The 13,955-nt window shown below is 42.0% G+C and overlaps 1 protein-coding gene across 1 annotated transcript in view; it reads right to left on the bottom strand.

The window, feature by feature from the left end:
• Positions 1-3,473: 3,473 nt before the first annotated feature.
• JAG1 (jagged 1) overlaps positions 3,474-13,955 on the bottom strand; it is a 36,763-nt gene continuing 26,281 nt past the window's right edge. The window contains exons 12-26 of the mRNA XM_014966477.1: positions 13,657-13,830; positions 12,991-13,141; positions 12,305-12,469; positions 11,691-11,804; positions 10,938-11,051; positions 10,713-10,826; positions 10,472-10,588; positions 9,925-9,952; positions 9,722-9,807; positions 8,791-8,904; positions 8,449-8,558; positions 8,131-8,367; positions 7,673-7,804; positions 7,052-7,202; positions 3,474-6,282 (exon numbers count right to left, since the gene is read on the bottom strand). Of these exons, the coding sequence (XP_014821963.1) occupies positions 5,825-6,282; positions 7,052-7,202; positions 7,673-7,804; positions 8,131-8,367; positions 8,449-8,558; positions 8,791-8,904; positions 9,722-9,807; positions 9,925-9,952; positions 10,472-10,588; positions 10,713-10,826; positions 10,938-11,051; positions 11,691-11,804; positions 12,305-12,469; positions 12,991-13,141; positions 13,657-13,830 (2,265 nt within the window). The 3' untranslated portion in view covers positions 3,474-5,824. The remainder of the gene's footprint in view (positions 6,283-7,051; positions 7,203-7,672; positions 7,805-8,130; positions 8,368-8,448; positions 8,559-8,790; positions 8,905-9,721; positions 9,808-9,924; positions 9,953-10,471; positions 10,589-10,712; positions 10,827-10,937; positions 11,052-11,690; positions 11,805-12,304; positions 12,470-12,990; positions 13,142-13,656; positions 13,831-13,955) is intronic.

Below are 13,955 nucleotides of genomic sequence, written 5' to 3' on the forward strand. Positions count from 1 at the left end.
TGCTCTGCATGTGGGGCTCATTGCCTGAGTTGTAATTGACATTTTTATATCATCATCTCATTGGCTTTTTCCCTTAAAAATTGTTTATTTTTAAGGGAAATGAGGGAGGAAATATTTTTTTTTGTTTGCAATTTGAACAAAAACATTGTAAAATGTAGCGAGACTATCCCAGATTGCACGTCACGAGCCGTTATCTCCTGGCCCATATCAGTATCTAATAAAAGGGTTCATGCTGTATTAAAACACTCTAATGCAGGCTTGAGCAAACAGTTAATAGTATCAAGAGTCTTTTAGCCAGCGGTGGGAAGTGTGGGTTGGCCTCAGAAATTAGCTTTAATAAAAGGCACTCCTCACTTCTTTGCTTTCTGCTTTTTTCTTCTCTAATAAGCATTAAGTAGCATCCAAACCCCGATGTGAACAAGATGGTGTGGGATGGGGGAGCAGCAGCACACGGAGCCTTTCATCAAAGGGATATCAAAGCGTTCTGCAGCTGAACCTGGGAGGAATATGCATATGCTTATTTTGACAGTTGGGGCAGCGCTGAGGGTAAGCAATTTCTTCAAGGTAAAGCAAGCTGGTTAAGGAACTCCCACTGCAAATTCTTTCATCAACTCGTTCAAGCATTTTTGAACACAGTTCTTGTTCGCTCCTTTTTCCAGATACTTTTAAATGGAACCTGGGTAGTGTGTGACCTTTCCGCGGTGGCAGTAAGGTGGCATTTTCAGATGTGGACTGTTTGTTTGGTGTTGGCTTATGCTGAGAAATCATAAGAGAGTTGTGAAAATGATGTAGTGTCACAGGGCATTTCAGCTGTAACCTGGAAACTGTCCAGGGAATTAACCTCCACCACCCTACCTCGTTTGCTATCCATTTCAATTATTTCAGAGCTGGGAATTGGTTCCTGTGAGAGCTGACCGTGCACCTTTTTTGAATGACAATTTCACTGATTTGCTCCTGGTCTGTCAAAGTTAGATCCTTTAGTGTAGATGAGACAGAGTAACCCAGTAGAAGGAATTGGTAATCTACTCTATAACTGCTTTATTTGATGCCATAATAATTATCTTTTTGATTTATGCATCAGATCTTTAAAGAAAAGTGTCTTGAGCTATAATTCTAGAGATGGGCATGCACCTTTTTAATATTAACATGATCTCATAGTGCTAGAATGAAAAGAATAGAGATGTATTTCTCCACCCTGTAGAGAAACTGGTTGAAACAATTTGCACATCAGAGGGAAGGCGCTCACTGGAGGATCTGGGCTGGAACTCAGGCCTGACGCCCTGTCTGATACCACATGGCTCCAGCGCTGCCCCAGTGCGAGGTAAGCCCTCTGCTGAACCTCCATCTGGTGGCCAACAGACCGCTCTCAACCTTCACCACTTTCCTCCTCCTCACCCCCAGAAATTGGAATTGATCACTGCACAGCTGGTTTACTCCTTTTTCCCCTCTTTTTGGAACAATATCTACCTTTAAATGCAAACTCTGTGTGCACTGGTGTCAATGCTGAAAAGGAGGAAGTTGACAAACTCTTAAATATTCTTTAATGTTTTTGCTGTGTTTAGAAAGGGGAGGGGGAGCTTGCACAATCACTTCCATCTTCTGGGGAGAAAAAGGCTGAATTTGGTACTTCCCCTGCCAGAACTTCTCATCTTTGCGTACGCTAATACATTAAGCCTCTGCCTTGTGCCTTGGTGCAGAGGGACCCTGGGTGCTGGATGGCTGAGGAGGCAGGGCTGAACTCTGCAGTCTTTTGGGAGCAACAGAGAGCGTACCCTTGTACGTTTGGTAGCTTGGCAGAGGGGTGATTAATAATATTAACTCTTGGTGTGTGGGTGCGTCAGCTGGTGTGAGAACAAGTGCTGTTTCTGTGGAGAGGAACGCAGCTTCATCAGCACCCTTGCTTGAAGATGCCAGTCTCGTGTTCAGGCCCTGCTGGGCTGGAGATGTACAAGCACGAGCCAGCCGTCATTGGCTCCTACTAGCAATGCAGACGGAGCTGTTCCCCAGGCCGTCCTTCCCCCAGTGCCATGAATATCTTGGCGCTCAGGCTGATGTAAGGTGCACCATCAGCAGCTTTTTGCCGGTTCCCTCTCCATAAGATGGGCCCTTTCCATGCGGAGGTGCAGCAGCTTTGATGTGGCTGCGTTCAACTCGAGCTGAACCAAACCCAGGTTCGGCAGGTTCCATTAGCTGTTGGTAGAGCAAAGCTGAGGGCGCTAAGGGGAGAATTATTTTTATTTATTTTATTTTATTTTAAAGCCTCTGTGTTTAAATGGGAGCTCAGGAAGCACACATCTCTCAGTTCTTAGATGAATAAGGATCCAAAGAACAAACACACAGTAGCAGCGGGAAACTTCTCCTGACTAAACAGAATGTATCTTCCCAGAGTAGTAAACTGTGAACTGGCAAAGTATAATTTCCACAAAAATAAATGTGCCTTGGTATTTTAATGGGAAAGCCTTAAACTTCATGTTTCTATTTATTTTCATGACAACGGAAATTACTCCATATAGCATCTTGGTGGTGGTTCTGGGCTTTGGAAGACTGTGTTAAGTTCACTCATGTAAATTTTGAAGCCACCACTGAGATAGGAGAATATAATTTAAAAAGATAATTATAGCAATTTCTCAGAATTCTCTTTCCTTCTTCCTGTCCATCTTGCATGGCTCTAATTTTATAATACCATGAGATAGCAATGAAATGAGTTATATGGGAAAAATAGGTTGTGTGTGAGGAAACTGCAGTAGTGAAACCACTGCGTGGTCAATACAGGGCTGTGTAGTGCTGGGAAGAAAGGAACACTGTGCTCAAGGCTTTGACAGGTTTTGAAGCTTAAGGAACTCAGGTTTGGCTCTGCACTGAGTCTTTGGAGATCTAAACAGCTTTGTCACTATATTAAATGATTAACTCTGTAAATAGAATTTGCCTCAGTAGGTTTTGAAGTTGCCTGTCCAATACATGTTCCCGGGAACTACCAAAAGCCCTACGTTTATTCTTCTTTTGCTTAATAGAAGGCAGACTCAGATTTATTCCTTCAAATCCAGGTATAAATGTTTCAGTCAGTGGTTTCTGTATCATTGAATTTGAGACCTATGTGAACAGTGGACTTCAGGAAGATGGTAAATTCAACATTAAGAGCACAGAACATCATTCAGTTACAGCCTCACTTTGTGCTTCTGAGGCAGGTGGAAGATTCTATTATCTTTAAGTGGCTTTTCCAGACACAACGTGTTTGCTTTATTGCAGATCGTAGAAGTCAAGGAACAAAGGGAAATAAACGCTCATGAGCTTTGTTTGATGAGGAATTATTGAAGTGGTCAGCTAAAGCTCCTCTTCTCATCTTCCCGTTCAGCAGGCACTGAACTGATGCTTCTCCAGCACTGAAGTTATGTGGCACGTGATCGTGAGGAGTAAGAGCAGCGCAAGTTAGACATCGCTTTTAAAGTGAGCTTGAAATAAGAAGTAACACTAAATAGATTTTGCCAGGTTTTTTTTTTTTAACAGCTGTAAAAAAAGGTACAGAACAGAGAATGTCTCACTATCAGAGTTTTTACGTGTTCATTATATCCATATCGCAGCAATCTTATATAAAGTATCTGTATTTACTACAAACAAAATACGGCTAAAGAGGCCTAACCTTGCAGTGGGTTGGTTCGAACTGAAGTACAAGAAGCAGACTGAAGCTATTTTTATAATATTTTTCAATTCCAATTGTTACACACTGTTAATTGTTCCTTCAGATTCATACTAGCACCTTACCAAAATGAATTTGCAGCTTCATCACAAAAGTGAGACTCCAGATCGCTAACCCACGTGTCAGACAGTGACCCCTCACAGGTGGGTGGGGCTGCAGGAGTTGAGCATTGAAAGCTGTTGTGTTGAATATTTCAAGAGTTTATTTTATGCTTTCCAAAGCACTTTTTGCCCATTAGAGATCAGTATAATCTATGGATCCTTTCCCATCCAGGTCAGCAGTTTCTATCTTGCCTAGCTACTTAGATTTGGTTACTGCCTGCTGGTAGCTCATTGGCCCATGCAAAGTAAACTCATTGCACAATTCCAGTCACATCATCATCATCCTCCTCTTAGAAGTACCTGGAGGTATGTTAGCCAAAAGTCACTGGGAACAAGGGACATGCTTCACTTTTGATTCAGAGCCAGAAGGGAACATATCATCATCTAACAAAAAACTGACTCCACTGAAGGCAGTGGCAGGTCTTGGAAACGTAAACCAGCACCTGCCACTGGTTTTGCACAACTAACTACTGGGGAGTGCCTCCAAGCTCAATAATCTCCACGCTCTTTCATGTTTTCATACAAAAAATTTAATAAATATTACTTTTCAAGATTTATTGCCAGGAACAACACATCAAAGATGCATTTTCATATAACACTAATATCACAATACAAGGTATCTTCATGATCTCAATGGTTAACCACCGAGATTACTATGTTTATAAGCCTTTTGATCTTAAACGTCGTAATAGCACTTTGATTTCCTCACTTGTTAAGGCGGGCAGTGTAATCTATGGCAAACCTACACAGTGATCTTACTGGACATTCTACTGTTCAAGTATTCAACAACTAGCTTATTAGAATACTCCCTAAATGCAGTAGATTACAAAAAAAGTCAAATCTACAAGTGGTTCAGTATTACATATTCATGGTGAAAAAAAATAATCAGAATTTACAAAATAAGATTGCTGTGTTTCCAACTTCACACGCTAATTTGATATTTTAATTACATGCAACCACTCACATTTCATCTACATAAAGTAATAGCTCAGTTTTGTTCCCTTAAACTGCTTCTTAGCAGATTATCTGCCTGTCACTCGTTTTTCAAGTCTAAAGCAGCAAAAAAATTTTCTAGTCTAATTATCTAAACTGCCTCAGTCAGTACTTACAAATAGTCTTAAAGTGATACTATGGAAGGTGTTTCAAACGTTTGACATTGTACAAAAACCAGCATCAAGGCATGAAAGCCCATCCTATTAAAAATAAACTATTTTAGAACACCTTAGTTTTGGCATATAGGCAACATGTAACAAGAAAATAAATTCAAAATAGAGAAGCCACAAGCTTACAATGCTATCAAAAACCTTCAACTCTAAACACATACATATAAATAAAAAGGAATGATATCTTAAGGCTCTTGATTATTAAGTTAATAAATCAAATATACACAGTGATTAATAAAAAAGAATTATTTACATATCTATACAAACTTCTATTTTTGACACATTTTCCTCTTTAAATTCTTCATTTACCAGCAACTGCTGACAAGTTTCCCCCCCGCCCCCAACAAAAATACAATAAAAAAATAAATAATAAACTTATTTTTGATAGTTGCTGTGGTTCCGAGCTGCAAAGGCACTTTCAAATACAGAACTAGTTGTACGTCACCATAAAACCAATATACAAAAAACTCAAATTCAATAAATATAAATAAAATGTATTATTCTAAAGAAACTGTATAAATGGGGACATCTGGCAGAAAAAAAAAAATTAACACTAAGGAAGAGTAATAAGGCTATGTAATACCTTACGAAACGTTTCTGTGATGCATCAGCTACAGCTGAATTTACGTGAGGGCACTTTTGACTAGTTTTGCATAGATGTGAAATGCAGCACTTGGTATTCCAGCCAACCACAGCAACTATCATTGCCAGTGTAAGCCAGCTTGTCAAAACTTAAATTAACACAGGGATTCTAAGTAAATAATAGCCTTAGACTCAAATATTACACAACAGTTTAAGAACTACAAGCTCTTGAGTGCCTTTATAATGATATTTAAAGGCCCTGCATGGCAGCACCCCACTGTCTGCTATACGATATACTCCATCCGATTGAGGCTTTGTGCACTTTCCAAGTCTCTGTTGTCCTGTTTATTTGTCCAGTTCGGGTGTTTTGTAGGTGTGCTGTTGGGGGGCTTTTCATCTCTGTCTACCAAAGTGTACGCTGGCTGCTTGGCAAATCGGGCCTTCTGCTGGTGTTTGTCCATGTCATCTTCCTCCACCTCTGAATTGTGTGTCCTTATTTTGGCGATTTTAGAGTTTTTGTTTTCGTAGTCTTTAATCGGGACAGTATTTGCTCCGTGTTTCTCAATGGGGTTTTTGATCTGGTTCAGCTGCTCCCTCACGTTGTTGGTAGTGTTGTCGTCGGACGCCGTGTGAGTATGGCTGCTCTGCTTTCTGCGCTTTCGGATACACCAGTAAAAAACAGTTACCAGGCAGCAGATCCAGGCCACTGTGAGGACCGAGCTCAGTAACGGCACCAGGAAATCTGGAAGAGATACGAGACCAGTTAACCCTGCTGCAGACCAGGCGTTCCGGTCAAGGCTTCCTATGAAGAAAAGAAATTTCAGTTCTTAATCCTGATTTTTTCACTGGGGTCCAGACAGTAACATAAGCATAATCTCAGCTCTTTTAGAACACAGGGTGTTTAAAGTGAGCTCAGGACTCGGGAGTGCTGCCCGACAGCCCTCACGGAAAATGCCTTCCTCACATGCACAGAGCGACTCACACTTCACTCCCTGCCTGGGCACAGCCCCCAGGGAACATCTCCCACCCAAAGGCAGCTGCCTCCATACCCACTGTGGCCTCTTCTCTCTCCACTGGTGGCTGTGGGTGAGGTACCAGCCCACGCCTGGCTCTGTGTGCCAAGCTAACAACGGAGACTTCCCACCTTAACATTTAATTCATCGCATTTGGGCAGTGGCACCACCAGGTAAATCCATGGGAGCTCTCAGAGCCAGGCAGCATGGCTTCACCAGCTTTCTCCTTCCTTATTTCCCCATGAAGAGGGCTGAAGAGTAGCAGCCCTTTTAACACAATGCTGTTTTACAGCATTTTCAAAGCTTTTTTTTTTTTTTTTAAAAAAAGTAGTAAGATCCTGGTGCAAAGACTCCTTATTGTTTCCAGTTACCAGGGCCAAAAGGCAGAGATTGTCACACTTGCTACAAACCCCTGAAGTGAGAAAAGCTTGGCCTCCTCTGAAAAGCTGCTGTAGTCACAGGAAACATCCAAGTGTTTGGAGAGAAGGCAAAGCTTACCTGTTTTGTTCTTAACTGGTCGCCGTTGTACTCTGACTTCCGCGACGGCAGCAATTAGCGTGTTGTTACCGTCACGCTTACTGACGAGGTCAATAATCTTATCTGTGATGTCTTTGATTGGGTTCTCATCTTCCCCTATATCTTCTGCAGACTACAGGAGAAGTCATACAATTAATGCCAAGTGCCAGATCAGATGCGTGGGTAATCTGCTATTTATAAACTTTCACAATCAGTTAAGGCTCTCAGTACTTTCAGTACTTAAAAAAAAACAATACAGAGACAAGCAAAAAGCCCAGCTATGGGCAGAAATTAATGTGGAATTTCTGTCCCCGTTTTTAAAAAGATGACAAAAAACCCCAAACAAACCCAAAAGGAGTGCTCAAGACAGCATAACAGAAAAATGTTTTACTGCCCTGTTAGAGCTGCTACCAGATGGTAGCCTTCAGGTATGCACGTGGAACCAGGATTTCTTCCCTGTTCTTAAAGGGTATTGAGATGGAAACTAAACCACAAGAAGTGCTGACAAAGCCAGGAATTATGATTTTTATGAAATCCATATGTTGTACACATATCCAAGCAATTAACTGCTAAGACATTTAAAAGTATTCCAGGAATACTTACAATAGCAACATGTATCTCATTATTTGCCAAGTGTGAAGGCTCACAGGTAATATAGATGGAATATTCAACAGAAACATTCTTCAGAATATTCAGATTCCTCAATTCACTGCAAATGTGCTCTGTGGTAAGACCCTGGAGGACACAAAAAAGATGTTGGTCTTTTTTAAATATACATACACACAAACACACAGATACAAGAATTTTTTTCTTTTTTGCCCTGAAGTAAGAGTTCTCAAGGGATGAGGAGGTGGAATTCCCTCCAAACCAGCTTTTGTTCTTCTCTGAACACAAAAGCATTTAGGGTAGAAGTCTACATTAATCCTTCTATGCTTTCTGTTTTCTTTGCTAGTGAACGAGCACAGCTTTTACTGTACTTCTACCAGTCGAAAAAGTTGTCTCGTGCTGTGAGAAGTAAGCACCATGTCCCACAGCACAGCAAGCTGTGTGCTGCTACTTACCGGTGCCATCATTTCTTTATTAAAGGTAAAGGTGATGTTGGCACAGTTGTCCTGGTAGTAAGAATCAGAATTGCATTTGGTCTTGACAGGCTGCTGGTTTGAAGGCCAGCATTCCCCCACCGCAGCACAGGGGTGGGTGAAGCAGTGGTCGTCCTTAACGGGAACACAAGCGTGTCCGGCTGGGCATTCGCTATGGCCCTTGGCGTGGATGACACACGGTCGAGGACCACACCAAACCTAGAGGAGAATAAATACCAGTAAGTATCCACTGGTTACAGGACAGAAGAGAGCACAACCCAAAGCTGAGTGCCGCTGTACCTTAGAACAGGTGACTTTCCCATTCAAACACTGACAGGTATTACAGTCATCGTCCCACTTGGCCCCATCTGGCATCACTCGAGCGCTGGTAATGCAAGGCCTCCCTGTAACTGCAGACAGATTGAACGGAGTTATCAACTTAAAATAGGAAAAAAGTGAAAAAAAAAAAACCCTTTCCTACGCTCATCTAAACTTATCACAGGAAGTTTGCTTCTTCAATAAATATACTTGCTTTAAAACAACAACAAATAACACCCCCCAAGAAACACCCATAAAACCGCAAACCTGTTAACACACAGGTCTTGCTACGAGTGTGATGACCAGCAATGGCATCTGGCATACCTTCTTGGCATCCTGGACCACTACGTCCTGGTGGGCAAATGCAGCGGTACCCATTTATTTCATCTACACAGGTAGCTCCAAAGGCACAGGGTGAAGACTGACATTCGTTGATATCTAGGATTGGGAAGGAGAGGAAATAAAAAAGAGTTACTCTACGGTGTCCTTCTATTTTGTCAGAAAAAAACCCACATACGAGAGATCTGCCTACTGGAGCTTTATGTTCATTTTCTAGTCTCTACTCCGGGATAGATTCTTATTAGCAACACCAGTATAATCTTAGAGCAAGTTCTTTGAAGTTTCTGCTGTGTGGCACTGAAAGATCAAAACCTGACCCCTATGGCTACTTAAGCTTTTCAAGGGCAAGGACGCATTCCTTCTCACACTAACACACTTCCTCTCCTTTGACATGGTCCAGTTTTGCCCCCCTAGTAGATTCTTCAACTGATGACAGCGTTAAACCCCTTTCCAGTTGTATTGCTACTATGAAACTTCTATTTCCATGGCTGTGATTAAAAAAAAAAAAGTGTGAGTGTTCTACCTGTAATTATTATTAAATTACAGGGAAGTGCATACATCACCTCAGGGCTTGTAGGTGGATTATTAATTGACAAGGTTTTTGGCTGGCACGCTCTCAGCTCAGGCAGAGCCCTGTGCCACACTAATGCACTCTAACTGGGAAGACTATCCCGACGGGCATTTCGCCCACTCAGCTGAACCAAGAGGTTTCGGCTCCGGCTGAACAAACTTTAAGATTTCTTTTATTTTCAGTGCAATTCCTGCCTTCCCCATATCTGCTACAGAAGTAGGTACAGATACAGAAGACACGGGACATCTATCATGGATCTGATCTACCACTTGACTATGATGATTGTCACGCAACAAAATCCAAGCGAGACGAAAGCCAAGGTGGAGCCGCCATTGGAACACTTACTGATCCTGCAGTCGGGCCCCGCGAAGCCTGGAGCACATTCGCAGCGGTACCAGTTCTCTCCGTCCACACAGGTGCCACTATTGTAACTATAAGCAAAAGTCATTATACACATTAAAGAAACTGCCACGGATGAAAAGAATCTAGAATTTTAAATCAACAAAAAAAACAACACAAAAGATGAAAGATAAACAGATTAAACTTACCAAGGATGAGGACTGCAGTCATTTGTGTCTGCAAAGCCAAGACAGACAACATTAAATATGCAGACTTTGGCTAATACAACTCTTCTGTCAGTAAAGAATGATCAAAACTTCCCCTAGTGCCCAAGTTACACTTAGCTCAACTTTAACAAAAATATACTGAAATTCTCTACTAAATTGATTCCAGGCTTCTACCACAAAATTTGTGAACTACATTGTGGAACACATGTACACAGGAAGAGATCCTTGTAAAGAATCTAACAAGGGGAAAAAAAAAGAAAAAAGTGGAAGCAGACAGAGCTGCTCGTAGAAGAAGAATGCGGGAGAAAACAAGACAACATCTGTCTCCACTTAGCTCATTTGCAACTTTCTCATGCCCAGGTCAAGGCTCTATCACATAAAGTCATTAAAAACAAAGATTCAGGTGATGCTAAAGCCCACATCAAACAAGCTTTCCCTTCTGGTTTCAATCTGGACTCCGAGGGCCACAGGATGAGCCAATGTTCTCATCAGGCAACACTCTGGAAGAGTTCAAGCGGAGACGACTTACTCTGAGTGCACGTGGGTCCCTCCCAGCCCTCCTTGCAGACACAAGTGAAAGAGTCCCCGCTGACTACGCAGGTACCACCGTTGTGACAGGGGTTTGGCAGGCAGCTGCTGTTCCTTGCTGTAACAGAAACAAGATTCGCCGCTATGTTGTTAGAAAGCCGTCAAATCCGAGCCAAGAGGAAAAACTGAGGTCACAGATTCAGTGCTGCATCTGCTTCCTGGTGATTGTAAGGAGTATTTACCTATATTACAAGTGGCTCCTTCCCATCCTGCAGGACACATGCACTTGAAAGTGTCCCCCTCATCATAACATGTTCCTCCGTTGTTGCATGTTGCCTCATCACACTGGCTGTCACCTGTGAAAAACCAAAACTACCCTTAATACCAGGGCTTTCTTCATGCAATGCAACAAGTTTAAGCAGCCTACGAGAGCACGCCTGTTACGTTTTGGAAAATGCTGAACTTACGGGAGTGGCAGGTTTTTCCTTTCCACCCATTTTTACATTCACAGAAGAAGTCGTTGACCAAGTCTCGGCAAGTTCCTCCATTGTGGCAAGGGTTTTTACTGCAGTCGTTAATATCTAGATGTGTTAAGGAGAGAAAACAAGCTAAGCAGTGTTTACAGAACTAACACTTAATGCTTGAAAGGTGCATGTCCTGTCCCTAATTTTGTCTTGTGTTTTAATCATGGATTAAACACTTAAGTCAGTATTTTAAAGCTTTAAGTGCTGTCACAGAGATGAGGAATATTCCACCAGTTTATTTTCTCTTTTTTTGGCATCTTCTTTCAGCAAAGGAGAAGTGAAAAGGCCTATTACACAAACTACCATTCAGAGGACAGGAGCTGAGTGCTCACTCCTCTTCTGTTCCCGAGACTGACAAAATACAGGTGTGACAGGCAGACATGCCATTCCTTAAGTGGTGTGTACTAACGCTAAGGGTTTCTTGCGGAGAGTTATCCAAAGGGTAGAGCAGAGAATTGAACAGTAGGAGAGCCAGGTTCTACTCCCAGTCTGGCTTCCTAACTTGTGCTTAGTTCCCATTCAAAAGCCTGGGACTCAATGGTGGTGGTGAGGAAGACACCTTGTCCTCAGCAGCCTTTGAAGCAGAGTTTATGTTGGACTGGCACTGGTCACTATCCCCTTAAAGACAGGACCGGCCATTCCTTCCTGATGTTTTCCCAAGAGATCTTTCTGCATGTTGAAAAATGGTAAACTTACTTGTTTCACAATATGTTCCTTCCCATCCATCACTACAAATACATTTGTAGGAGTTGATGCCATCGATACAAGTGCCACCATTTTTACAGGGGTTGCTCTCGCAGTCGTTAATATCTGCAACAGGTTGGAGGAGGGGGGGGGGGGGAAGAAGAAAAAAAGAAATCAAACTAGAAGTATAACTACTAGAAGTCATCTTGTTATTGCAGGCTGTTTTGAGAGGAAGGGTTGTAAGCAAGATGAAAAGTAACTGAAGAACAGTATACAAAGCGATGAGCCCATCACTTAACAATTACTATTTAAAAAAAAAAAAAATTAAACAAATCAAGAGTCCTTAAGATCCATGTTATACCCCACTATTAACCACCTCAGACCTTGTATACATAGGGTTTTTAAAAACATACAATTCAAGGCCAGAAGGTTCATTACTGTGAACTTTCCCCAAGGCCTAGCAAATTCCAATCTGCCTCGCCCAAGCGGGATATGAAAACTTAAAGCAGTTCCAAGGTTCACTGTGTTACAGGAAAGAAACCTTACAGCAGCCTGGGAGGAAAAGATGGGATCTTTTTCCAGAAAGAGTAGGGGACAGTAAAACATAGTCTCTTTTTAACTCTTACTCTCGTGACAGTAGGTGCCAGTGAATCCTTTGTTGCATTCACAGGTGAACTTTCCACCTGCTTGGCTCTTGCATTTTCCATGAGGACCGCAGACATTTGAAGAAATATAACGAACCCCTTCTGGTGTGCTGTTAGAAGCTACTGCCACCGTACAGCTGTCAATTACTGTAGAAAAAGGACAGACCTGCGTGAGTATTGCCCATTCTATTTGATTTCTTAAGCTAAGAGCAACATTTTAATTTCCAGTGATGGATGTTTAAAAGACAGGCATATAATAGAATCATTTAGGTTGGAAAAAGACCTTCAAAATCACCAAGTCCAACCATAAACCTAAATAGTGCCAAATATGCTTACTGCTTTAAAATAAAAGGACTGTACCAAGTGTTCATGCATAAAATAATCACAGTATCTCAACTGAAGATTGCTGGACCACATCAGTGGCCTGAAATAAATTCAGCAAGGCAGGTTATTTGCTACATGTGTTTTATGTCCACATTGACACAACACTGTCTGATATTTACAGATAGTACTCATCTTCTAGAAATAGAGGCACAGGGCAAAATTCAGCCTCTTTACACAGAAACTGCCCCATTGACTGCACGATTGGAGCTGCCTTGTGGCTTCTGCCAAGGGAGGGGCAGGAACTATTGTCAGTCATTCCTGTTCACCTGCAAGGGAACACCCACCTTCACAAGGAGTTGTGCGGCAGTGATCTTTCAGGTGGGAGCAGTTCTTCCCTTCGTAATCTTCAGGGCAGTTACAGAAATAGTCCATAGCAAGATTGAAGCACTGGGCACCATTCTGGCAAGGATTTGGCTCGCAATAATCTATGTCCAGCTGTAAGTAGTGCAGAGAGGAAAGGGAAATAAAAAAGGTGGTGGTGGGGTGAGAAAAAGCAGAAGGAGAAGGCTGAGTGAAACAGAAGTTTTATCATAGCTTTCCCTCACGACAACAGGCAGGCATTGTGGAATCTGACCTTTTTATCTGCTGCCTCAATGAATTGTTCATAATGCAAAGAGTTTAGTTAGACTTGCAACTATTTCCGCAGACAGGGCTCTCGATATTAAACAGCCACTGAAAGTTAATAGTTAGCGCACAACAAAACCTGACACGCAAACAACTTGCGGTCTGTTTAACAAAAAGAATCCTCAGCAGCCCATGAGGGTTTTCTGTTGGTTTCTCCCCCCCACCCCCAATATATATTAATCAAGCCCTTTCTTGGCAGGCTGACAGCGATATCAAGTACAACTTTATACTATGGTTCACTGGATGCAAGGCATTCAGGGTACAGATCCTGAGTGCTGGTAGAAACACCACTGGCTGAGGGCCTGCCTTTCACCCATGCTTCTTACCTGACAGAGGTTTCCTGAGAAACCAGCGGGACACAGACATTGGAATCCATTGATTTCATCCTGGCAGTGACCCCCATTCATGCAAGGGTTACTTGCACATTCATTGATGTCTTTCTCACAGTGATCTCCTGCATAGCCAGGTGAACAGATACACCGATAACCATTAACCAAGTCCTGGGAAGGAACAAGAAAGTTTAGAGTTAAAGGTTTTTTCCTCCCTTTTGATATATTCTTATTAAAAAAAAAAAAAAAAAAAAGGGGGAAAAAAAGAGAAAGAAGACAGTTAAAAAAAAAAAATA

The sequence above is a fragment of the Calidris pugnax genome, unplaced genomic scaffold (genome assembly GCF_001431845.1).
Source record: "Calidris pugnax isolate Ruff unplaced genomic scaffold, ASM143184v1 scaffold31, whole genome shotgun sequence".
Lineage (NCBI taxonomy): Eukaryota > Metazoa > Chordata > Aves > Charadriiformes > Scolopacidae > Calidris > Calidris pugnax.